General features: G+C 43.6%; 1 protein-coding gene across 4 annotated transcripts in view; it reads left to right on the top strand.

Moving 5' to 3' along the window:
* Positions 1-27,887, top strand: part of LOC126259934 (gamma-aminobutyric acid receptor subunit beta) — a 630,317-nt gene that overhangs the window by 404,222 nt on the left and 198,208 nt on the right. For all 4 annotated transcript variants that reach the window (XM_049957027.1, XM_049957029.1, XM_049957026.1 and 1 more), the window contains exon 4: positions 2,753-2,979. In XM_049957027.1, coding sequence (XP_049812984.1) covers positions 2,753-2,979 — 227 coding nt within the window. The remainder of the gene's footprint in view (positions 1-2,752; positions 2,980-27,887) is intronic.

Genomic DNA, 27,887 nt, shown 5'->3' with positions numbered 1-27,887 from the left:
AGTGACCTTCAGTTTGAGGGTTCTACTGTCGTATGTTTTCATAACAACAACAAATCCCGCTTTTAACACCGATATTTTGCAGAAAAGAATACAACTGAAAGCGATATTTCAGTACGTTATCGGCAGTGTTCATATCTTCGGTGTGTCGCGAAGATTGCATCCCGATTTATTTCATGCCAGTATATTCACGATCTTAGTGAACGTGTTTTGTTCGAATTCACACAAATTCATGGAAAGATTAGACTCGATCAATCCCTTCTCGACAAACTGATTGACTGACTGACCTCACTAACAGACTATGCACAGCCTAAACCACTGGAGATATAGACGTTTTAAGCAATAAACACTTTCTGTTAAACCGGTTGCGAGAAAGGACATGCTAAGCTGGTCCGTGAAAATGTGTGGTTTTGTTTTCTTTTTCACAGTTATTTTTTACAGAAAACAGGAAAGTTATGTTTATGGCTAATTTTGTAATCCTACCTGTTCGTAGATTAAAACAACGCGAAATACTGTCATTAAAGCTACCGTCATCACGTATGCAGCAGTTGTAAATATCTCTCTCATACTCTATGTACTAATGGTTTCAACAGATTTACCCATTCATTTTGACATCCATTCCAAGTCAAGGTTCCGTTTGTAATAACAATAAGTAAGGTGAGAGAGAGGAGGGAGGAGTTGGAGAGAGAGTGTTGCAGTAGATAAAGAAAGGGAAGGAGGATATGGAGACAGAGATGAGAGAGGAGATGATGGGCAGAGTGTGGGATAAGATCTGTAGAGGGAGCGGGGAGGAAAGTGATTGACAGACACAGGGAGGAGGAGGAGAAGATGGACAAAGAGAGGAGGAGAGGGGTAGAGAGAGGCGGTAAAGGAGATTAGGACGTATACCGGCATACATAGAAACGGAATGACTAAAGCTGGTAATGTGCTTAACTCCACCGTGTTTTTCACATACGAAAGATATGTTTCGTGTGACTTTGCATACTGATGTTTTAAGAACGCACTACAAAGCTCACTGAGTTCCTAGATTATTTACCTTTTTTATTTTCGTAAGATCGGATTACCGAGCTGTGTTTATATTGTTACTACGTGTCTACATTTATTTTTATTTTTTTTTATTTTCGTTCCTCAACTTATACAGGTGCGGACCATCGTACAAATACAGCAATTAGGAAAACGCACATGATCGTCCTTCTAAGTACACCTGCGACCCGCGTGACACATCATATTTGTCAAGGAAGCAGGGGGGGGGGGCGGCAATAGCATCAACCCATAAATAATTGGGGGTTAGATTACGTAGAACACTTGAAGCTTTAACACCACCATATTAACTTTTCTCTATTTTTTGTTAACTCAGACTCGAAACTTTTTGGACTGATGGGTAGACATCCATTGATAGAATACAATATAGCATCTTGTCATACCAGTGAATATGGTTATGAAAGAATCACTCATATTGGATTAATTATTAACATCATAGTGTTACATTTTTAGGTACATTGCCTTGATTTTATGTGTGCCTGATGTTGATCCATGTAATCGAAACTGGTAGTCACTTAACTATTTTCTAACGTCAATTTATCTTGGTGATCGCGACGTTCTTTAAATATTTAGAAGCTGTGGGACCGTTATTATACAACTGTATGAATTCAGCGTATTTAAAATTGCTGTCAAACTTATATATAAAGAGAAAGTAATGAGGAATAGTAAGTGTACATTTATTGGGGGACTGATTCCTTTCAAGAGAAATGTTTATAAAATCTAGCCTGACCATACTAAATAAACACCGTCTGGATCAGTACTTCTTTTATTACCAACTATCGGTTTCAATCTGCGCTGCAGATCATCTTTACGTCTGGCGCCGTGAAGTACAAGTCTTCAGTCACGAAACTGATCATACTGGTTCACTATGTATCCCAAACCTTTAGCGTCTAATTACACAGATGCTGGAAATCAATGTAAAATAATTGCTCGAGGAGAAGTTGATTCCTCCAGTCAAATTAAATATGTATTCTTTCCTTCGCCGGTCCCACCACAGCGCTAGTGAAAAGATTCTCTCTCAAGCTTCTAAAGACGAGGCTCAGTGTACAGTTTCATCTGTGGGACATTTCTTCTTTCACCTTCTTCTACATTTAATTGCCCGGGAATCCCTTTTACAAGTTATAATAATGGATCGTAATTACCTTTACACAATCCTACTACAGAATGACTATGACAAACTATTCGTACATACAACTGCCCACTTCGCTCCGCCAGCAAATACGTGGCCAATTATTGTCCCACCCACGTGGAGATGGACCTCTACTATCTAGCACAGGCACTTACCATATTATTAAATTCACGTAAAAAGTCGCCACTAATGAACGAATAACACTACGAACTACACTGATACAGTGTAATCTTACAACAATGTGTTACAGACATGGGACGTGTGTGCTGTTTATATTCTCTTGAGTCAGTTAAGTGTTACACAATCGCAACAGACACCCCTTCACTCACTGAGGTACCGATAAGCTAGAGAGTCTTTCCACTCTCCTTCCTGCTACCGTCACCGTCCGATATTTCATTAATTGGTCGGCCGCACTGACGCGTCACGTCATATTCGGATGTGATGGCTGGGCAGCAGGAGCCAGAGAGCTGCAGCACAGACCAGGACCGCCCACTACAGAGACCGCCCGCTCGCGCCGCGCCGACAGGGGGGTAGGGGGCCCGCGCGCGCCACCTGTGTTCACGCGCCCTCTGCTCACTCCTGCAGGACTTCACTCTCGACTTCTACTTCCGGCAATTCTGGACGGACCCGCGCCTCGCCTTCCGCAAGCGGCCGGGGGTCGAGACGCTGTCCGTCGGCTCGGAGTTCATCAAGAACATCTGGGTGCCCGACACCTTCTTCGTCAACGAGAAGCAGTCCTACTTCCACGTCGCCACCACCAGCAACGAGTTCATCCGCATCCACTACTCCGGCAGCATCACGCGCAGCATACGGTACGTCCCACCAGCCACACTATTATATTCTGAATGCAGTCCAGTAGGGGGACTCCCCCTACTCAGTCCTTCTTTCACCAATTGCGTGGCGAGAAAGTATCTGAATTACGAGGGGAACAGAACACCTCCTCTGAATTCTCTCCCTCTCCCTCTCTCTCTCTCTCTCTCTCTCTCTCTCTCTCTCTCTCTCTCTCTCTAAATTGGTAAGAAGTTGTACAGGATGTTTATAAATGAATATCGGGGTTTTAACGCTTTATAATCTTTCGTCTTCTTTTGCTTGTGCCTTTTATCCGCAGGTACGCATGGTTGGCATGGTTAATCGGATTTGGTATGTTAGATGAAGGGGTGGCCGGATACCCTTCCTGCCGCCACCCTGTACCCCCTGGGACGCAATTAGTGTACCCCAAATGTCTGCGAACAGTGTAATCCATGGAATAATGCGAAAGTGCCCACATGTCTGCATGCCATGTAACTGAGGCGGGACGTGGGGACCAGTCTGATATTCACCTAGGGGGATGTGGAAAACCACCTAAAATCACATCCAGGCTGGCTGGCACACCGACCGCCGTCGTTGAAATGAAATGAAATGTCGTGTGACGAGGGCCTCCCGTCGGGTAGACCGCTCGCCTGTGTAAGTCTTTCGATCTGACGCCTCTTCGGCGACTTGCGCGTCAATGGGGATGGAATGATCATGATTAGGACAACACAACACCCAGTCCCTGAGTGGAGAAAATCTCCGACCCAGCCGGGAATCGAACCCGGGCCCTTAGGATTGACAGTCTGTCGCACTGACCACTCAGCTACCGGGGGCGGACTCCGCCGTCGTTAATCCGCCGGGCGGACTCGATCCGGTGCCGGAGCGCCTACCCGAGTCCACGAAGCAGCGCATTAGCGCTCTCGGCTAACGTGGCGGGTTTTAACATTTTATAATATTTATTACATTAAACTTACAGTTATGAATAATAAGTCAAATAAATGAGCAACTCAAACAGTTTTACCAAGAACCTTATAAATGTTCACTGGCATAGCGAAGTACGCGACTGGCTGGACTTCACTGTACCCAAGCGTTGGACAGGTCGCAAGGGGCTCAATGACAGGGCTTGCTTTGCGTGGCCTTCACGTTCACCCGACCTAACGCCATGCGATTTTTTCCTTTGAGGCTTCCTCAAGGATCGTGTGTACGTGCCTGCGCTACCAGCACCCCTCCCTGAATTAAGAAACCGAGTTGAAGCAGCTGTTGCTACAATCACTAAAGACACACTTATCAACGTTTGGGAAGAACTCGGCTATAGACTTGATGTGTGCCGTGTGACAAATGGTGCTCACATTGAACATTTATAAGGTTCTTGGTAAAACTGTTTGAGTTGTTCTTTCATTTGACATATCATTTATAACCGTAAGTTTACTATAATAAATATTATAAAGCGTTAAAACCCCGATATTCATTCATAAACACCTTGTAATTTATCATGCGATATCTATCAATCTAGTCTTGATTCTACAGTAAATGATAAAACAAACTCAGGAATATAACCTAGAAACAAAAAAATGGTTCAAATGGCTCTGAGCACTATGGGACTTAACATCTGTGGTCATCAGTCCCCTAGAACTTAGAACTACTTAAACCTAACTAAGGACCTCACACACATCCATGCCCGAGGCAGGATTCGAACCTGCGACCGTAGCAGTCGCGAGGTTCCGGACTGAGCGCCTAGAACCGCGAGACCACCGCGGCCGGCTAACCTAGAAACATAAATTACTCTCATAAATTATACCAAGGGTTCTGGAAGGGCAATCTGTTCCAAGTATCAACACGAATATTTTAACACAGGGTGTTCGGCAATACCCGTTACAAACTTCTAGGACTTGTGGAGGGCATTGAGTACATAATATTTTGAATAGGAACCCATCTCCTGAAACATACCGTTTCTGTTTTACGACGGTTTCGGTTCATATGTGTTAACGCTTCCACGTCTGCTGAGGAAAAGAGAAAAGTTTCAGAGATGCTGGTCCAGGTATGCAACAGGATAGACGGGACGACGATTACTACGTCAGACGGTCACCTCTTGTCACTTAATGTCTCATAAATTTAGACAACATTGTCTATGCAGTGCAGCGATCTGGTGCAATATTTAGGCTACAATCAACAGTCGAGATCGCAATAATATTTGTTTATTTACCGGTTTCAGCTTATGTTAAAGCCATCTTCAGAACTTTTGGCTCCACATGACTGGGCTGGCGGCTCGTCGGTTTTCTCAAAAATGTTCAAATGTGCGTGAATTCCTCAGGCACCAAACTGCTGAGGTCATCGGTCCCTAGACTTACGCACTACTTAAACTAACGTAAAGTAACTTATGCTAAGAAAAACATACACCCATTCCCGAGGGAGGACTCAAACCTCTGGCGGGAGGGGCCGTGCAATCCGTGACATGCGGCCACTTCGCGCCGGCTGTTTTCTCGTGATACCACGATTGTACAGTGTATGATTGTTTATTTATCTGTTTCGGCTTATGTTAAATCCATCTTCAGAATTTTTGGCCCCCTATATCTGACGCTGGTGGCTTGTCGGTTTCCTCGTGATACCACGATCGTACATTGCCTTTTAAGGGGAATCATCCCGTTGTTTACCTTAAGTAATATAAAGGATGGTAAGACGGGAATGAACTGCCGTCCTGCAGAATATGAGTCTAATGTGTGACCACTGTGCTACCTCGCTCAGCAGTACACTGATAAACCAAACATCATGACCATTGCCCACTGCAAGACTGACTGCCGTGTGAAGGCGTTGCGGGCTCGTGACGCGGTAAGTAAAATGTACTGTGGAAACAGAGCAGAGACGAATGCAGAATATATCTAGTGACGAAGTTCTAGCCACAAATGGGAAATCCACTGGAATGGGCGTATTTGACAAAGAGCAGATTGTTGTGGCCACGCACCTTGGAACGATCTCTAAGAAACAGTGAGCCTGGTCGGCTGTTCGCATACAATACCGTGAGCAAAGTGATTGTAGGACAGTGAACCCACGAATAGAGGGCGGGACTTGCCCTCTCTGTAAAGGAGAATAAGCAGCGATCTGTGCCATATTTGACGTATTTGCAGGTACAAGTGTTCCGGAGCACACCATTCAGCGCACATTACGGAACGCGGGCTCCGCGGCAGACTATCCCTATATTTACCCATGTTGACACAATTATGTCGTCAATTACGATTTCAGTGGGCACGGAATCATCCAGACTGTCCTTGTATCAGTGGAAGCGTGTCACCCGCTAGGATCAGTTACGTTTTTTATTACACCAGGTCGATGATCGTGTCTGCCTAAACAGTCATCCAGGCGATTACAGGCGCGGTCCAGAGTCAGTTCTGGGAGGATCACAGTTTGTCACTGTCGTCCCCCTAACCACCAATTATACAGGGTGTTTCAAAAATGACCGGTATATTTGAAACGGCAATAAAAACTAAACGAGCAGCGATAGAAATACACCGTTTGTTGCAATATGCTTGGGACAACAGTACATTTTCAGGCGGACAAACTTTCGAAATTACAGTAGTTACAATTTTCAACAACAGATGGCGCTGCAAGTGATGTGAAAGATATAGAAGGCAACGCAGTCTGTGGGTGCGCCATTCTGTACGTCGTCTTTCTGCTGTAAGCGTGTGCTGTTCACAACGTGCAAGTGTGCTGTAGACAACATGGTTTATACCTTAGAACAGAGGATTTTTCTGGTGTTGGAATTCCACCGCCTAGAACACAGTGTTGTTGCAACAAGACGAAGTTTTCAACGGAGGTTTAATGTAACCAAAGGACCGAAAAGCGATACAATAAAGGATCTGTTTGAAAAATTTCAACGGACTGGGAACGTGACGGATGAACGTGCTGGAAAGGTAGGGCGACCGCGTATGGCAACCACAGAGGGCAACGCGCAGCTAGTGCAGCAGGTGATCCAACAGCGGCCTCGGGTTTCCGTTCGCCGTGTTGCAGCTGCGGTCCAAATGACGCCAACGTCCACGTATCGTCTCATGCGCCAGAGTTTACACCTCTATCCATACAAATTTCAAACGCGGCAACCCCTCAGCGCCGCTACCATTGCTGCACGAGAGACATTCGCTAACGATATAGTGCACAGGATTGATGACGGCAATATGCATGTGGGCAGCATTTGGTCTACTGACGAAGCTTATTTTTACCTGGACGGCTTCGTCAATAAACAGACCTGGCGCATATGGGGAACCGAAAAGCCCCATGTTGCAGTCCCATCGTCCCTGCATCCTCAAAAAGTACTGGTCTGGGCCGCCATGTCTTCCAAAGGAATCATTGGCCCATTTTTCAGATCCGAAACGATTACTGCATCACGCTATCTGGACATTCTTCATGAATTTGTGGCGGTACAAACTGCCTTAGACGACAATGCGAACACCTCGTGGTTTATGCAAGATGGTGCCCGGCCACATCGTACGGCCGACGTCTTTAATTTCCTGCATGAATATTTCGATGATCGTGTGATTGCTTTGGGCTATCCGAAACATACAGGAGGCGGCGTGGATTGGCCTCCCTATTCGCCAGACATGAACCCCTGTGACTTCTTTCTGTGGGGACACTTGAAAGACCAGGTGTACCGCCAGAATCCAGAAACAATTGAACAGCTGAAGCAGTACATCTCATCTGCATGTGAAGCCATTCCGCCAGACACGTTGTCAAAGGTTTCTGGTAATTTCATTCAGAGACTACGCCATATTATTGCTACGCATGGTGGATATGTGGAAAATATCGTACTATAGAGTTTCCCAGACCGCAGCGCCATCTGTTGTTGAAAATTGTAACTACTGTAATTTCGAAAGTTTGTCTGCCTGAAAATGTACTGTTGTCCCAAGCATATTGCAACAAACGGTGTATTTCTATCGCTGCTCGTTTAGTTTTTATTGCCGTTTCAAATATACCGGTCATTTTTGAAACACCCTGTAACTTGCTGTCGATTTCGTTTTTTTCGTGCATCAGACACCTGGGAATTTAATCCATTGATAGTAACCGGGCCAAATATCTCACGAAATAAGCATCCAATGAATAAGCTACAAAGAACGAAACTCGTCTAGCTTCAAGGGGGAAGCCAGATGGCGCTATGGTTGGCCCGTTAGATGGAGCTGCCATAGGTCAAACGCATATCAACTGCGTTTTTTTTTTAAATAGGAACCCACATTTTTATTACATATTCGTGTACTACGTAAAGAAATATGAATGTTTCAGTTGGACCACTTTTTTCGCTTTGTGGTAGATGGCGCTATAATAGTCGCAAACGTATAAGTACGTGGTATCACGTACCATTCCGCCACTGCGGACGGTATTTGCTTCGTGATACATTACCCGTGTTAAATTGGACCGTTTACCAATTGCGGAAAAGGTCGATATCGTGTTGATGTATGGCTGTTGTGATCAAAATGCTCAATGGGCGTGTGCTATGTATGCTGCTCGGTATCCTGCACGACATCATCCAAGTGTCCGGACCGTTCGCCGGTTAGTTAGGTTATTTCAGTAAACAGGGAGTGTTCAGCCACATGTGAAACGTCAGCCACGACCTGCAACAAATGATGATGCCCAAGTATGTGTTTTAGTTGCTGTCGTGGCTAATCCGCACATCAGTAACAGACAAATTGTGCGAGAATCGGGAATCTCAAAAACGTCGGTGTTGAGAATGCTACATCAACATCGATTGCATCCGTACGATATTTCTATGCACCAGGAATTGCACGGCGACGACTTTGAACGTCGTGTACAGTTCTGCCACTGGGCACAAGAGAAATTACGAGACGATGAAAGATTTTTTGCACGCGTTCTATTTAGCGACATAGCGTCATTCACCATCAGCGATAACGTAAACCGGCATAATATGCACTATTGGGCAACGGAAAATCCACGATGGCTGTGACAAGTGGATCATTAGCGACCTTGGCGGGTTAATGTATGGTGCGGCATTATGGTAGGAAGGACAGTTGGCCCCCATTTTATCGATGGCTATCTAAATGGTGCAATGTATGCTGATTTCCTGCGTAATGTTCTACCGATGTTACTACAAGATGCTTCACTGCATGACAAAATGGCGATGTACTTCCAACGTGATGGACGTCCGGCACATAGCTCGCGTGCGGTTGAAGCGGTATTGAATAGCATATTTCATGACAGGTGGATTGGTCGTCGAAGCACCATACCGTGGCCCGCACGTTCACCGGATCTGACGTCCCCGGATTTCTTTCTGTGAGGAAAGTTGAAGGATATTTGCTATCGTGATCCACCGACAACGCCTGACAACATGCGTCAGCGTATTGTCAATGCATGTGTGAACATTACGGAAGGCGAACTACTCGCTGTTGAGAGGAATGTCGTTACACCTATTGCCAAATGCAATGAGGTTGACGGACACCATTTGAGCATTTATTTTATTAATGTGGTATTTACAGGTAATCACGCTCTAACAGCATGGCTACTCAGAAATGATAAGTTGACAAAGGTACATGTATCACAGTGGAACAACCGAAATAAAAGGTTCAAACGTACCTACGTACTATATTTTGATTTAAAAAACCTTCCTGTTACCAACTGTTCGTCTAAAATTGTGGGCCATATGTTTGTGACTATTACAGCGCCATCTATCACAAAGCGAAAAAAGTGAAAACATCCATATTTTTACGTACTACAGGAATATGTTAAAAAAAGGGGGTTCCTATTTTTAAAAAAACAGTTGATATCCGTTTGATCTATGGCAGCGCCATCTGGTTTCCCCCTTCAAGCTAGACAAATTACGTTCTTTGTAGTTTTTTTTTTCGTTTGACGCTTATTTCGTGAGATATTTGGCCCGGTCACAATCTATGGACCACCCTGTATATATAACGACATCGTGTAATTATAATAATTCGTTTACAACAGTGCTTAGTATATCGCCTCAGCATTTCTTCTAAGAAACGTCATTTCAAATAAATACTGTACATAATATAAAAAACATTTTTGACACTTTTAGTTTTCAGGCAACTTTATTCTTCGAGAGTGCATGGTGGCTTAATTAAATATATAGAATAAAAGTAATTTTAGTAGCTGTGTGTCCGGTTCAAAAATGGTTCAAATGGTTCTGAGCACTATGGGACTTAACATCTGTGGTCATCAGTCCCCTAGAACTTAGAACTACTTAAACCTAACTAACCTAAGGACATCACACACATCCATGCCCGAGGCAGGATTCGAACCTGCGACCGTAGCAGTCGCGCGGTTCCGGACTGCGCGCCTAGAACCGCTAGACCACCGCGGCCGGCTGTGTGTCCGGTTACGAAGTCTCGTAACCGGTTGGCCCTGACTAGTATTAGTACACAATCTGACTGCATAAAATAACAATAAAGAATGAAAAGAAATTTTCGTTAACACAATTGATTAAGTCCCCTGCAACTATAAAAGCTACGAAACAACAAAGCACAAGTGAAACTGTTCTGTGTGTGGTAGTGTGGTTCAACGTACATGTATCTGGCACGGTTCTTCCTCAATACGACAAGAAATTTTAAACACCATTTACAATGAAGTAATTGAAAAACCACAAATACTATAATTGCACATAGAAACCAGAATTACAAGTCTAATACATGAACACGAACCAGATGCTTTGTTGACTGAACCTGTGACCAAGATGCATTATTATTAAGGAGATTTGAAATAAAAAAAATTTTTTTTGCTACCTCCGTATATATTGACGAAAAATACACTGTGATCATTGCAACATCTTCCATATACAGGGTGTCCCAGCTATCTTGTCCACCCAAAATATCTCTGGAACAATAACAGCTATTGGAAAACGACTTTCACCGGTATCAATGTAGGGCTGGGGCCCATGAATGTACATTTTTGGAAACATTCTAAAACGAAGGCATATGTGTTTTTTAACACAAACTTATGTTTTTTTAAATGTACCTCCTATATTTTTTCTTCAGCAATCCACAGCATGACAAAGCACATACACAATGGCGTTGATTGCATCGCAATATTCTCATTACATCCCGAGTTATTAAGACGCGAAGTTGACGCTTGAAACACCCGACATGCGCTGCTAGCGCGCGTCCTGAGGCTCAGGCGTGAACCCCATGCTGCCCGTAATCGCGATGACCGTGTAATTCGTTTCGGACCTCTTGATAAGTATGGAGGTGTGATTACACATGTCAATCACATCGCGATTACGGGCAGCATGGGGTTCACGCCTGAGCCTCAGGACGTGCGCTAGCAGCGCATGTCGGGTGTTTCAAGCGTCAACTTTGCGTCTCAATATCTCGGGATGTAATGGGAATATTGCGATGCAATCAACGGCATTGTGTGTGTGCTTTGTCATGTTATGGATTGCTGAAGAAAAAATATAGGAGGTCCACTTAAGAAAACATAAGTTTGTGTTGAAAAACACATATGCTTTCGTTTTAGAATGTTTCCAAATATGTACATTCATGGGCCCCAGCGCTACATTGATACCGGTGAAAGTCGTTTTCCAATAGCTGTTATTGTTCCAGAGCTATTTTGGGTGGACAAGATAGCTGGGACAACCTGTATACATTACACCAACGGAACAGCATCTACTCTCTCGACCAACAGAACAATAACTGCACACGACATGCTCTCAACTAGTACTGCTCTCGACATCCTCTCAACAAGCACTGCCCATGGCAACCTCTGAACTACAACTGCCCCAGTGGAGGCGGCGGAATAATACTCTTTGGCGCAATCTCTGGCGCTGTGACTCAGTGTAGCCACCTTTCAAGAGTTACTTGGAAAATTGGGAAACTGGTACCTGAAAAAATGAGAACAGTAAAACGTTTTTTGGGCTACAGGCTGCTCGAATGATGCACCCCGCAACGGATGTAAGCCGGTGGGGGTAGAATTATACTGTGGAGGACAGTCAGCTGGGCTTCCATGAGACCCACGGTTATGGGCGAAGGTACCGTGACAGCTGCGACCTACGTGAACATTACTGCGGACCACATGCATCCCTTCATGCCTGATGTCTTTTCTGACAGAGATAGCTAATTTCAACACAGTAACAGTCCGTATCACAAGGGCGGAATAGTGCTACAATGTTTTGAGGAACAAGGTAGCCAACTCTCTTTCATGTCTTGGCCACCAAGATCTTTGGATGTGAACCCGATTTAACACATCTGGGACGCTGTCGAGCGCCAGCTCTGAGGCACACAAACGGGAACAGCGTGATTGTGCGCAGATATCTGGTACCACATACCTTCGGAAACTTAGTAAGGACTTAATGAATCCATGCAACGCAGAACCGATGCTCTCTTAAATTCCAAAAGTGAACCTGTCCACTATTACGCTAGTAGTCCTAAGGTTTCGGCTAACCAATCTGCCCTGTACCAGTGTGTGTGTGTGTGTGTGTGTGTGTGTGTGTGTGTGTGTGTGTGTGTGTGTCTGTGTGTGTGTGTGGAAGGCCTGCCACTCACTTGCTATATGAGCTTTCAATTCACACTCATACCCTACCAACTGAATTCCCTCTCACCGTATTCGAATATTCCATCCAACCTCTGACCCCTTTACGTTATCCGCTCAATCTCTCAAGATTCTATATCCACAAAAATAATTTTGCTTGTGTGTGAATTTGCTCCCACTATCAAACGATATGGCTACGATGGTACTACCAACTAGCTTGACCAGTCTGTCGATTAGAACGCATTATTTACTCGCTGCTGACGTCAGAGTGCCAAGCGGCCCTGCATTTGCTCAGGCCGCACGCAACACGCTGCGCTGCTCGTCCACACGCAACACAGGCTAGGGAAGCTCGAACTGCCTAACGCCACCACAAAATGGAAATCCATTATTTTCGAGGATCGGTTCAGACCTGCTTACTCACTGGAATAAACTAGCTCTTTCTCATGACTGGCCACTCACCGCAAGAAATGCAAGGAAGGCACCTTCCCTTTTTAATTCAAGATCATTGTACTATTTTTACATTATTTTATCCTAATCTGAAAGAACATAGAAAGATGATTAATTATTTTTCACTATGACCCTTGTACTTTTAAGTTTCCTGAAAAGTACCACATTTCGTCTTCTGTAAAAATTAAAAATATCACAAAAAATTCTTGAAACTTTTAAAAAGTTAAGAAATTATAATAATAAAACTCATTATTGTTAAATTTCATAATATGATTGAAAATAACATGAAAGCTGCAATATAGTTTCAAATAACTTTCTACTTTCTGAAATAATGTACAGTTGTCGTTTGCAATCAACGTCAGAATATACACACATCAAAAAAAGGTTTGTATCACCTCAGTTCCGAGAGTTCCGGGACCTGTTTAGAAAATTGGAATAGAGATCAACAAAAACATAATTTCCGCCCTTTTTATTGCTCATGAAAACCACACATTGCATATTGTACCACCATAAAGCGGGACCTTCAGAGGTGGTGGTCCAGATTGCTGAACACACCGGTACCTCTAATACACAGTAGTACGTCCTCTTGCACTGATGCATGCCTGTATTCGTCGTGGCGTACTATCCACAAGTTCATCAAGGCACTGTTCGTGCACATTGTCCCACTCTTCAACAGCGATTCGGCGTAGATATCTCAGAGTGGTTGATGGCTCATGTCGTCCATAAACAGCCCTTTTCAAGCTATCCCAGGCATGTTCGATAGGGTTCATGTCTGTAGAACACGCTGACCACTCTAGTTGAGCGATGTCGCTATCCTGAAGGAAGTCATTCACAACATGTGCACGATGGGGGCGCGAATCGTCGTCCATGAAGACGAATGCCTCGCCAATATGCTGCCGATACGGCTGCACTATCGGTCGGAGGATAGCATTCCTGTATCGTACAGCCATTACGGCGCCTTCCATGACCACCAGCGCTGAACGTCGGCCCCACATAATGCCATCCCAGAACATCAGGGAACCTCCACCTTGCTGCACTCGCTGGACAGTGTGTCTAAGGCGTTCAGCCTGACCGGTTTGCCCCCAAACACGTCTCCAACGACTGTCTGATTGAAGGCGTATGCGACATTCATCGATGAAGAGAATGTGATGCCAATCCTGAGCGGTCCATTCGGCATGTTGTTGGCCCCTTCAGTACCGCGCTGCATGGTGTCGTGGTTGCAAAGGTGGATCTCGCCATGAACGTCGGGAGCGAAGATGCGCATCATGCAGCCCAATGCGCACAGTTTGAGTCGTAACACGACGTCCTGTGGCTGCACTAAAAGCATTATTCAACATGATGGCGTTGCTGTCAGGGTTCCTCCGGCCATAATCCGTAGGCAGAGATCATCCACTGTGCGAGGCATGCCATCGACAGTTCCTGTCTCCCTGTATCTCCTAACAACTCTGAGACGCCTGGACACTTGCCTTGTTGAGAGCCCTTCCTGGCACAAAGTAACAATGTGGACGCGATCGAACCGCGGTATTGACCGTCTAGGCATGGTTGAACTACAGACGACATGAGCCATGTACCTCCTTCCTGGTTGAATGACTGGAAGTTATCGGCTGTCGGACCCCCTCCGTCCAATAGGCGCTGCTCATGCATGGTTGTTTACATCTTTGGGCGGGTTTAGTGACATCACTGAACAGTCAAAGGGACTATGTCTGTGATACAACATCCACAGTCAACGTCTGTCTTCATAAGTTCTGGGAACAGGGGTGATGCAAAACCTTTTTGATGTGTGTATAAGTGGCGGACAAAAATAAGGATACACCAAAATCACATCATTCAAATTGCCTAATGCTTTGCAGGAAAACCGTTGTCTTCAAAACAGCTTTCAGTTGTCTCGGAATGGATAAATAAAGGTGTTGTTCGGTTTTCGAGGGAATTTTATATCATTCTTCCTCCAAAATAGTGATAACATCAGGTAACGATGGATGGAGGTGGATAGCTACCACACACCATTCTCTCCAAAGGCTCAATAACGTATTGAGATCTGGTGACTGTGGTCTCAAAACAAGTTCTCAACGATGCGAACTGTGTGAATGAGAGTCCTGTTGTTCTGGAACACAGCGTCACCACTGGAGAACAAACAATACACCATGGGGTGGACTTGATCAGCCAAAATGCTCAAATAATCCTTGGCATGGGGCCTATGGAATACCATGATAGGGCTGCCCAGATCATCACTGAACCCACTTCATGTCTCACTCCTGGGACGTCAAATCGGTCAGAAGTTGGAAGCAAGACTCATCCGACCAAATGACTTTCTTCCACTGCTCCACAGTCTAGGTTTTATGGCTTCGACGCCATGTTTTCCTGTTCTGGGTGTATTTGCATCACTGGTAAGTAGTTTTAGAATTCCCTGCTCAATTCGTTCGTATTGTTTTGATGCCGACAGGGCTCGCGAGTGTGGCATTCAGTTCCGCAGTGCCTTTTGCAGCTGTCGTCCTCTTATATTTCGTCACAGTCCCTTCTGTGACTGTTGTGATTTCCTCAACGTTGTGAGTTAGCGAATGCTGTTTTTCTGCTTTCCTTGTATGTGGTATAAATCTTCGACACGGTACCTCTTCAAACAAAACACTTTGCCTCCCTTAGTTACTGAAGCACACACAATACCAACAATTTGCCCACGTTCGAATTCACTGAGGTCCGACATAATGCACTCACAACGACCAAGAACACTATTCTGACCAAGATTGCTACTTACGAAGTATTGAGAACATTCCACAAGGTGCCATTCGTGCTCATATATAGCAGCGCAGACTGTAAAATTGGCTAGCATTTGCATTTATGCTCAAGCATGTATCTTTCTCGGTGTTTCCACCTTTTTGTCCAACTCCAATATGTCCAGTTCGACAAAAGCCGCAGGCCCTGTGTCGTGCCTTACTTAGTGCTGACTGCGATCTCCTCCCGAATTTATTAATTCCCACCCCTTATGGCAGTTGATTGGTATGTACATGTGTTTCAGCATGTTTACTTAAGGGAAATCGATTCTTTTTCGAAATAATAACTGCGCTGTTGATATCCTGAACAGTTTTCTATATTGACTTTTGTATTGCCTATTGCATATGTGCTTTAAAGAATGTGCGATGTATTGGTCGTTTGGAAGGGTCAAGGTATGGCAGCTGGTTTCATGTTTGAGCATTGTCCACTATTACGGCAATGATTTTAAACTTTTGTATTTGCCAAATTTTAAACATTCTCTGCAGTGTGTCTTCCTTAGACTAGGGACTCTAGAAGGTGCAACTTCCTCGTCTTTAAAATCTTCCGCGAGAGCATAGGAATTAATATTATTTATAACCGTCCAACCGTCGTCTCCTTTGCACTGGTCAATTCATGCTTAATTTTATCAAGTAACTGGGCGTTAGAGTGTTTGATAACGTTTTAGAATTTGAAATAGTAATTTCGGGAAATCATATTTATGATTCTTTTAATGTTGTGTATGTAGTGCCATGATTTTATTTAATGTGACCGCGTTTGTATCATTACAGATTGGCTCATGGGTAGTTCCAAAGGTAAATTGAGTTGTTGGTAGATGGGAGGGGAGGGCGGAGGGGTGAGGGTGTCACAAAAGAAAATCAGGGTCTGGTCGGTTACCACTGATAATGGGGACTGGATGTAGACTGAGACTCACTCGGATTACCGGAAGTAGAGCTCCATTAGAAGGAGGAGCAGGCACCAGATAGAAAGATTCGCAAGAAACGATTACACTAATTCCTGGAGAAGATTCCTTATTTGATTGAAACCGCCATCAGCTTCCCGACCCATACTGTTCCAGAAGTACTGTTGGATGTTTTGACTTTAAATGTCTCTTCAGGTCTGATGAGTAGACAAAAGAATATAGTTATCTGCTGGCAGTGACAGCATTTTCCTTGTTAAGTCCAGTTTGGTTAGACGTTACCACATATGCCTTGAAGTTCTTCTGTGCCTGAGCTTTCCAAACCAAGTGACCCAACACTCCAGGGTGTCGAGTAGTAGCATGAAGGGTGTCGTCTGACTAGTAAATTCAGAATGTAAAACAATTAAAAAATTTGTGACGAAATAACGCGAGGGTTACCCAGAAAGTAATGCACCGCATTTTTTTTCTCAGCCGAAAACAAAGCTACGAATGCGAAACTTTATCGTATGTACAGAGTGTTTCAAAAATGACCGGTATATTTGAAACGGCAATAAAAACTAAACGAGCAGCGATAGAAATACACCGTTTGTTGCAATATGCTTGGGACAACAGTACATTTTCAGGCAGACAAACTTTCGAAATTACAGTAGTTACAATTTTCAACAACAGATGGCGCTGCGATCTGGGAAACTCTATAGTACGATATTTTCCACATATCCACCATGCGTAGCAATAATATGGCGTAGTCTCTGAATGAAATTACCCGAAACCTTTGACAACGTGTCTGGCGGAATGGCTTCACATGCAGATGAGATGTACTGCTTCAGCTGTTCAATTGTTTCTGGATTCTGGCGGTACACCTGGTCTTTCAAGTGTCCCCACAGAAAGAAGTCACAGGGTTCATGTCTGGCGAATAGGAGGCCAATCCACGCCGCCTCCTGTATGTTTCGGATAGCCCAAAGCAATCACACGATCGTCGAAATATTCATGCAGGAAATTAAAGACGTCGGCCGTGCGATGTGGCCGGGCACCATCTTGCATAAACCACGAGGTGTTCGCAGTGTCGTCTAAGGCAGTTTGTACCGCCACAAATTCACGAAGAATGTCCAGATAGCGTGATGCAGTAATCGTTTCGGATCTGAAAAATGGGCCAATGATTCCTTTGGAAGAAATGGCGGCCCAGACCAGTACTTTTTGAGGATGCAGGGACGATGGGACTGCAACATGGGGCTTTTCGGTTCCCCATATGCGCCAGTTCTGTTTATTGACGAAGCCGTCCAGGTAAAAATAAGCTTCGTCAGTAAACCAAATGCTGCCCACATGCATATCGCCGTCATCAATCCTGTGCACTATATCGTTAGCGAATGTCTCTCGTGCAGCAATGGTAGCGGCGCTGAGGGGTTGCTGCGTTTGAATTTTGTATGCATATAGGTGTAAACTCTGGCGCATGAGACGATACGTGGACGTTGGCGTCATTTGGACCGCAGCTGCAACACGGCGAACGGAAACCCGAGGCCGCTGTTGGATCACCTGCTGCACTAGCTGCGCATTGCCCTCTGTGGTTGCCATACGCGGTCGCCCTACCTTTCCAGCACGTTCATCCGTCACGTTCCCAGTCCGTTGAAATTTGGCAAACAGATCCTTTATTGTATCGCTTTTCGGTCCGTTGAAAACTTCGTCTTGTTGCAACAACACTGTGTTCTAGGCGGTGGAATTCCAACACCAGAAAAATCCTCTGTTCTAAGGAATAAACCATGTTGTCTACAGCACACTTGCACGTTGTGAACAGCACACGCTTACAGCAGAAAGACGACGTACAGAATGGCGCACCCACAGACTGCGTTGTTTTCTATATCTTTCACATCACTTGCAGCGCCATCTGTTGTTGAAAATTGTAACTACTGTAATTTCGAAAGTTTGTCCGCCTGAAAATGTACTGTTGTCCCAAGCATATTGCAACAAACGGTGTATTTCTATCGCTGCTCGTTTAGTTTTTATTGCCGTTTCAAATATACCGGTCATTTTTGAAACACCCTGTATTATCTGAAGTCTCTTGAGTGAGCGCGCCAAGTTTCCGTCACCTCCGTCAGATAGCGTAGCTGCAGGACAGTTTCAAAATGGCGTCTGTTGGTGATGTATGTTATAACCAACGTTCCGTCATTGAATTTCTCACAGCAGAGAACGAAAGTGCGGGGAATATTCACAAACGCTTATGCAGAGTCTATGGAGCATCTGTTGTCGACCGAAGTACAGTTAGACGTTGGGCACGGAGGGTGAGGTCATCAGAAGGCGGTTCGGAGGAGCTCCACGATTTACAGCGATCGGAGAGATCATCCACGGCTGTCACACCTGACATGTTGCAGAGAACTGACGATGCCATTCGCGAGGACAGACGCTTTACGACTCGGCAGTTGGTGCTGCATCGATCATGCTGCATCTGCCAATCAGCAAACGAAGTGTGGATGCAATTATCTGCACTCTTGGATATTCAAAAGTGTGTGCAAGATGGATCCCTCGGTGTCTAACGGCGGTTCACAAATCGCACAGAAATAACATTTGTCTTGATTTGTTGCAACTTTTTTGAAGCTGTGGGGGGAGGTCTTCTTGTCCCAGATCGTGACAGGTGATGAAACCTGGGTTCACCATTTTGAGCCCGAAACAAAACGACAGTCGATGGAATGGCGCCATTCCCACTCCGCACAGAAGAAAATATTCAAAGCAACTGCTTCTGTCGGTAAGGTCATGATCACCTGGGACTGTGAAGGTGTGCTTCTCATTGATGTGATGCCAAGAGTCGGTACCATTAATTCGGAAGCATAAGTCAACACATTAACAAAACTCAAGACGCACTTCCGGCGACTTTGGCGCCACTGCAACCCAGATGTTTTGCTGCAACACGACAAAGCTCGGCCCCACCCAAGTCTGAGGACTTCTGAATGCATCGCAAAACGTGGTTGGACAGTGTTCAAATGGCTCTGAGCACTATGGGGCTTAACAACAGTCCCCTAGAACTTAGTACTACTTAAACCTAACCTAAGGACATCACACACATCCATGCTCGAGGCAGAATTCTTCGAACCTGCGACCGTTGCGGTCGCGCGGTTCCAGACTGAAGCGCCTAGAACCGCTCGGCCACACCAGCCGGACAGTGTTACCTCATCTACCCTACAGCCCTGACCAAGCCCCTTGGACTTCCAGTTGTTTGGGCCATTAAAGGATGCCATTCGTGGAAGACATTTTGAGGACGATGAGGAGGTGATTCACACCACCTGGACAGGGAAGGGTACCGGCAGGGCATACACGCCCTTGTTTTGCGCTGGAGGAATGCCATAGAACGGGATGGAGATTACATGGAAAAATAGGGTGTGTACAAAAAACACCATTATTTCGTGCGTGTAATTCTCGTTATGTTCAATAAAGAACTGCTGAAGAGAAAATGCGGTGAATTAGTTTCTGGGCAAGCCTCGAAGTAAACAGCACTCTGTTCGTCCGGTGTAACTATAGATCAAGTATTAAATGAGTGATGGGCATGTTGAATTCCATTATTTTTGCATGTAATTTCCAATCATGGCACTGTATGTTTCTCTTGCTGCTTTATATTGGCTCTCTTTATTGGCCCATAACTTAACAAGCTCTTTGAATGTTAAGTACGCTTTTTCTTCAGTCTGTTTCTTTGTTTCGTTCCAGAAATTTTTCATTATTTTATTTTTTTCAAAGTGACATAGTTTGCAGAAGTCGTAATAAATGGATAAATTTATTATCAAAACGAGAATTTGTGCAGTTTATGAAACATCAGATGCAGAGCAATAGTTAATCAATGTGTTTGAAACGTCAATAGATACAGAACAACAATCAAATAGTTGTTTGTTCCCCGCCCTCATGCAGTAGCAAAAACTCAAAAGTGAGGTTGTGTAACGAAGAATACATTTAAAAAATGGGCTTTACGTGGTGTGGAGATGAAGGATGCCCTGCGCTGGTGTCTGATAGTTGGAGAAAAACTTTCCATTGCAAGCATGATACCGAATAAATTTCTGCGCCATGTTTCCACAATACACAAAGATTTACAAGGAAAAAGTTTTGAGAATTTCAAAGAAATTCTAGGACGGAAGAATCAGTAGAGTTCATTGTTTACCAAGAAATTTGATCCTATGATAAAACTGAAGAGCTATTTATCTTTTAGCTCAGATTATTGCAAAATATACGTTACCTCATGCATTTGCAGAGAAAGCCATCATTCCTTCTTACTGTGCTATATTCGAAACAAATTCTGGCCTTGAGTATGAACGTGATGTGAAAAAAATTACCTTAGATAATACCACAGCTGAAAGACGTGTACAGGATATGTCTGAAAACGCTGAACGTTCTGTTGAAGTAGAGTTGGCGAAACAAATTTAATGTTTACAATTCAACTGGATGAATCTCCCGATGTAGTGGGGTAGCAAGACTCGTTTCTTCCATTCTTTTCACTGATGAAGCAAACATTTTTGAACAGTATCTCTGCTGCAAGGAGATTACCAAAGTAAAAGACATTTTTAAATAATAAATGGGGGCAATAAATTTGTTCTGAAAGAATTGTGTTGGCATGTTCACAGATTGAACCCCTTCAGGGACTGGTCCCATTGAAGTTTTCATCACACTGGCGAAACAATGAACACTACGTCTCAATATGGCCTATGTTCTAACGAATTTTACAAATTTCTGACAAGCAAGGAAAGCTGGGAAGCTTGCAGTCATAAAAACAATCTTCCTTATGAGGTTTCAATGGCCATTAAACCAACTTTTCGAGCACCAGTTTCACCAGAACTCCTAGAAAAATGTCTGCGTGGCAAAACGCAGAACCCAAATGAAAGTTTCAATGCTTTATTTGGAAGAGGTGCCCAAACGCTGTGTTTGTGGCCAATTTGGTGGTGAAGATTTCCGTTTTGGAAGATGCAGCAGTGTTTAATTATGGGAATGTGGCAAGACTTCACGTCCTCAGTACGTTGGGCTTCGCATCTGAAGTCTTCACTGAGCTGATGCTGCAGATCATCGGTGAGTAACAAATCGACAAGGTGGAGAATACAGAAAAAATTGCTAGGCAAAGGAGCAAAGCAGATAAAACAGCTGCAGAGAATGATGAGGAATGGAATATGGATATGGCCAGTTTTAGCTAAGGTATGATTAAAGAATTTTTAAACATTTCCTCCAAATTTTAAAATGATTTTTCTACAACTTAAGGTTTTCTCCTTTCAGGAGCACATATATTAGAAACTACTGGATGGATACGATGAAATTTGGCACACCTATTATTTTACATGGAAGCAATATTTAAGTAGAACAAAATTTTAATCTAGTCACTATAAGCAGTTTTATGGTTGATAATATATGAAAAAATTGTCCATAAAAATGTTCAAATCCTAAATATCACAGAAAATAATAGAAATAATTTACCAAACAGTTACTGCACTTAATTGTACATTTATTAGTGTAGATTACTTTACCATAAAAATATTTACCACATTTGCTTGGAAATAATGAAAAAGCCTACCTTAAAATAATAATATAACAAAAAATTCAAAATTCTCTCAAAGTATTAAAATTTTATTAAAAATTCTGTAAAAATTATTTGAAGCTTCTTGAATCCCTATACATAAGTGTGCAAATTTCAGTGACATTGAACAAAAAATGACAGAGATATAGATTTACAAAGATATCAGTGCAAGAATGTCATCATCACCCCTTAACGCTTGCTCTGGGTAGTTAAAAACTTTGTTCTCTGTTAACAGGTGGCTTGTGATAAATAACAGCTTTGGCCTGCAAATTATTTGAAATGTATTTTCTTCAGTATTTGAGAGCTTCAAGATGCAATGTACTGATAATAATTAATATTTCATGTAAATATCATTTGTTCCAATAGAATCTCTATTATTAATATTAGTGAATGGGTGTCTGGCAAAATTGTATGTATTAAAAAGGTATCAATATGAGGAAAAGTTTGGAAAACTATGTTCTAGGCAATAGTGAGGTGGTTGATATATGCCCTGCAGCACTGGAAAATATCTTGCATAGAAAAACTAAAATACATATGATGAAGATCCACTACCTAAATATTAAAAACATAAAATGAGAATCAATGTACTCCATATATATATATATATATATATATATATATATATATATATATATATATTACACACACACACTGTTATTATTATAATGAACAGTATCCACAGTGAAATGGACTTGAATAGAGAGGAGTGAATCAAGAAAGAATCCAACTGAATTGTGACCTGAATCAGTCAATAAGCCAAGAGCACTGTGAGCTGAATCAGTGAGTGAGCCAAGAACCCAAAGGACCAAGTGACTCATGAGGCACATTGCAATCCACTCCTTACAGAATTTGGAGTGGTAGGGGAGTGGTGAGAGGATTCCGGGAACTGATTCAGTTGTGAACTGAAAGTATGAAGATTGGGATGACACCTGTATGATATCTGATCCACTCCCAGCTGAGTTAGGAGTGGTGAGCGTTCGTAATCCAGTCCCCTGCAGCTCGCTGAGCACTTTCCTTTCTGTGATCTAGCGACACAAAATCCACAGTGAGAACAGCTTGGTAAATGTGACATGATCGTATGTGGGCAAATCCACAGGTAAAGAAATACTCCTAAACCTGTGGATCGATTTCAGCCAAACTTGGTACACATATTACTTACTATCTTGGAAAGATATACTGTGGGCAAGAACCAGCTGCATCCTATTGGGGTGGAGCTGATAACATAGAGAGGGCGGGGGGGGGGGAGGAGTTGGACAGACAGAGAGAGGGAAGGAGGACATCGACACAGATATGGGGAGAAGGAGATGGACAGAGAGAGTGAGCGGGGAGGGGGGGGGTTGATTGGAGAAAGGGGAGAAGAGGAGATGGACAGAGAGAAGAAGGAAGATGAGACAGAGAGAGTAAGGTGGAGAAGGAGAGGGGCAGATAGGAGGAAGAGACAGAGGGGGTTAGGAGGAGATATATGGGGCAGGAGGAAATGGCTTTGCGTAGGTTCTTACAGCATTTTCTTGAATTCAAACGAAAAATAAATGCAAAAATGAATTACTCAACCTAGTTTAGACAGTTTCAAATAAATTCCACGAAACTTTTTCGATGTTTCTTAGTTACACTGAGCCTTAAGTCCACCATTTCAGGACAGGAACGAAACTGCAATGCACGTGGTAGTCGGTGTTGTTAAGGATCTGTCTTCCCGCAAAGTGAAAGGCAATTTCCTTACTGACGGACGAAATTATAACATCTGAATATTACGCAAGTCTCCTGGTCCGAAAAGTAGAAATGGAGAGACGTATAAGGCATCACAGCTCTTAAGATCAGTGCTTTGTTGTGGGAATGCTGAGTCGTTTTGTGTGTAAGTTAATGGATCAGCCCGCCCTCTCAACTGCTTCAGCAGTCTGACTTACAGCTGTCCCATATTTACATTAACTTATGGCAACCCTTCACGTCCAATCAAGAGGCCATGGCATCCGTAGTTTTGTATGTGACGGACCTCCAAGACTGAATCCACTTACTATACAAGCATTGGACATAATGTGCTGACTTAAACAGGCAAAGAACCTTGAACTTTGACCTAGAGAACGCAGTCATTCACTGGAAGGATGTGATTATTTTAGCCTCATAGATGCTGGCCTATTATAATGTTTCACTGTCTTGTAATTACACTGCATTATTACAAATATTTCGTGTAGAACGTGATTCATATAAATTGCAAGTATCAACACTATAAAAAGATAATCCCCAACAGTTAAATATTTAATAATGCCCAAAACAGCCAAATAATAGAAGATTCCAAATTGCAGGCACAGTTGAAAATAAAAATTTTACACTTAAAGCTAATTATGAATTATGAAAGTTCACAACAGACAGAAATGGAAGGTGTATGATGTAAAATTTGCAGTTGTTAATTTGTTGTGAGTAAAACTGAAAATAAAATTTTGCTTGCAGAAAAAATCGACAGTTGGCACACAAAAACAAATGTTCGAAGGTAGATGTAGTGGACTGACAAGGCAGCCAGTCCACAGTGACGGGTAACCGAAAGGCACGCGTACACACACGCCGACTGGCGTTAAGTCTGAAACAGGATACGTGATGAAAGCTATAAAGAAAAGAACGGAGCTTCTCGTATACTTAACTTTAATTCCTTGTGGTACATTTCTCTTGATAATACAAGTGAGACTCTCCCCAGATATGGTTAATGGCGCCTTGCTAGGTCGTAGCCATGGACTTAGCTGAAGGCTATTCTAACTGTCTCTCGGCAAATGAGAGAAAGGCTTCGTACGTGTAGTCGCTAGCAATGTCGTCCGTACAACTGGGGCGAGTGCTCGTACGTCTCTCTAGACCTGCCGTGTGGTGGCGCTCGGTCTACGATCACACAGTGGCGACACGCGTGTCCGACATGTACTAATGGACCGCGGCCGATTTAAAGCTACCACCTAGCAAGTGTGGTGTCTAGCGGTGACACCACAGTAGACACTGCCATATTATAACTAACCCAGAGACCATTATATTTCCATCAGAATATACAGCAAAGTTAAGCATTCCAGCTGACCCAAATGTGGTTTTATGCATTTCGCGCACTGGGTGGACATGGACAAACAAACATATAGCGCACTGTTGAGACAATAACTGAAGGACCGCAGTTATGGCAGTATACATTTAGACCTCAAATCACATGTAGTAAACAGTGATAGGTCGAATACTGAACGATAAACATGTCAAATGGTCAAATGGCTCTGAGCACTAGGGGACTTAACATCTGAGGTCATCAGTCCCCTAGCACTTAGAACTACTTAAACCTAACTAACCTAAGGACATCACACACATCCACGCCCAAGGCAGGATTCGAACCTGCGACCATACAGTCGCGCGGTTCCGAACTTAAGCGCTTAGAACCGCTCGGCCACCACGGCCGGCCATAAACATGTCCAGAATGTATGGGTATGGTGTCAGTTTCTGTAAAACCTGCCGATTAGGTGCCGAGTCCTGCTGAAAGGTGTTCCCACATTTTGGAACACAAATGTGGGAAATGTGTGCAGGACATTTACTGTGAAGAATGCCCAAAATCAGTCCCCTAGCACTTAGAACTACTTAAACCTAACTAACCTAAGGACATCACACACATCCACGCCCAAGGCAGGATTCGAACCTGCGACCATACAGTCGCGCGGTTCCGAACTTAAGCGCTTAGAACCGCTCGGCCACCACGGCCGGCCATAAACATGTCCAGAATGTATGGGTATGGTGTCAGTTTCTGTAAAACCTGCCGATTAGGTGCCGAGTCCTGCTGAAAGGTGTTCCCACATTTTGGAACACAAATGTGGGAAATGTGTGCAGGACATTTACTGTGAAGAATGCCCAAAATCAGTCCCCTAGCACTTAGAACTACTTAAACCTAACTAACCTCAGGACATCACACACATCCATGCCCAAGGCAGGATTCGAACCTGCGACCATACAGTCGCGCGGTTCCGAACTTAAGCGCTTAGAACCGCTCGGCCACCACGGCCGGCCATATACATGTCCAGAATGTATGGGAATGGTGTCAGTTTCTGTAAAACCTGCCGATTAGGTGCCGAGTCCTGCTGAAAGGTGTTCCCACATTTTGGAACACAAATGTGGGAAATGTGTGCAGGACATTTACTGTGAAGAATGCCCAAAATCAGTCCCCTAGCACTTAGAACTACTTAAACCTAACTAACCTAAGGACATCACACACATCCACGCCCAAGGCAGGATTCGAACCTGCGACCATACAGTCGCGCGGTTCCGAACTTAAGCGCTTAGAACCGCTCGGCCACCACGGCCGGCCATAAACATGTCCAGAATGTATGGGAATGGTGTCAGTTTCTGTAAAACCTGCTGATTAGGTGCCGAGTCCTGCTGAAAGGTGTTCCCACATTTTGGAACACAAATGTGGGAAATGTGTGCAGGACATTTACCGTGAAGAATGCCCAAAATCTTGGTCCGTCTTACAACACGAAGCTCTCTCATTCAGAGAAGGGTTTTACTTAAGCTAACAACAGTTGTCGGAGCTTACACACAGTAATGAAGCTAACAAAGGTTGTTGGAACTTACATATATTAGAGAAGCCAACAACAGTGAAGGAAACAATGTTTGTGGAACTTAAAAGTACTAATGAAGGAAACAACGGTCGTGGGGGCTTGTACATATTGTCGTTGAGAAAGTAGATGAGAAAGCTTAAGCAGATCCCTGATAGCTAGGAGCGCTGTTGCCAGCTTTCAGATGTGAAGCTTAGACGTCCGTAGGTGAGACAATAGCCTTCTATAGAGCTGCGGCAGCATGTGGCATTACCATAGAGACGCTTATGAATCGCATAGAGAAGTTTAAGAATCGCGTTACTTGATTGGCTGAGGTTGTCACGCGAAGTTGCAACTGCAACTGCAGGAACCATTCATCTTACATTGCCTCGACTACAGTCAAGCTAACAATGGTCATGAGAGCTTATTCATCTTAGTGAATCTAACAACGGTTGTATGAGCTTGCACATACTAGTGAATCTAATAACGTTCATTGAGGCTTACACATATTGGCAAAGCCAGCCAGGGCTTGCACATACTACTGAAGCTAACAATAATCGTGGGAACATAAACATAAAAGTGTAGCATACTACAGTTTTGGGAGCTTACACATACTAAACACAAATTCTAGTGTGGTCATGAAAAATGTCCTACAATGGACATCTCAAATATATAGGGTATCATATGAAATGTATATCAATCTTGATGGATTTTGTGGCTCTCACGTACTCCCTCATTATGTTAAACACCATACCTATTCAGTGCATCTATTACCATAAAACAATTTAGATGCAACGTCAGTGTGAACAAAGCCTGCTGTACTGTGTAGAAGTGTCACAAACTACTCCTGTTCAGTGTATGTTATATTGCAACTTATTGTTGATCGAGCTTCGCTTGATACAAAGGCTGACAGCTGATACTCAGCACATTCAAATGTAATGTAAGATAAGCGTTAATATCCAAGAACCCCCAATATTTATAAAATGCATACCCTTGCTTATGTATCTGACGCCTACTTACGACTGAAGGACGTCCTATGTCTGTTGTTGTTGTTGTTGTTGTTGTTTTTGGTCTCTTCGTGATGCTGACGTTTGTCTATCTTATGCAAGCCTCTTCTTCTCTGCATAACTGCTGCAGCCTACATTCATTTGAACCTCATAGTGGGAATGGAATGAAAAGTCTATGGAGAACAGAAAATGGATGCACAGTAAACCGAAGAAAAACGAAGCAGGCGAAGTTCGGGAACTCTGCTACTTTAGTCTCTAAATAGCACGTAATCTACGAGGC

The sequence above is a fragment of the Schistocerca nitens genome, chromosome 5 (assembly GCF_023898315.1).
Source record: "Schistocerca nitens isolate TAMUIC-IGC-003100 chromosome 5, iqSchNite1.1, whole genome shotgun sequence".
NCBI classification, from domain to species: domain Eukaryota; kingdom Metazoa; phylum Arthropoda; class Insecta; order Orthoptera; family Acrididae; genus Schistocerca; species Schistocerca nitens.
Note: the sequence above shows the minus strand (reverse complement) of the source record. Positions and strands in the feature narration are given on the sequence as shown.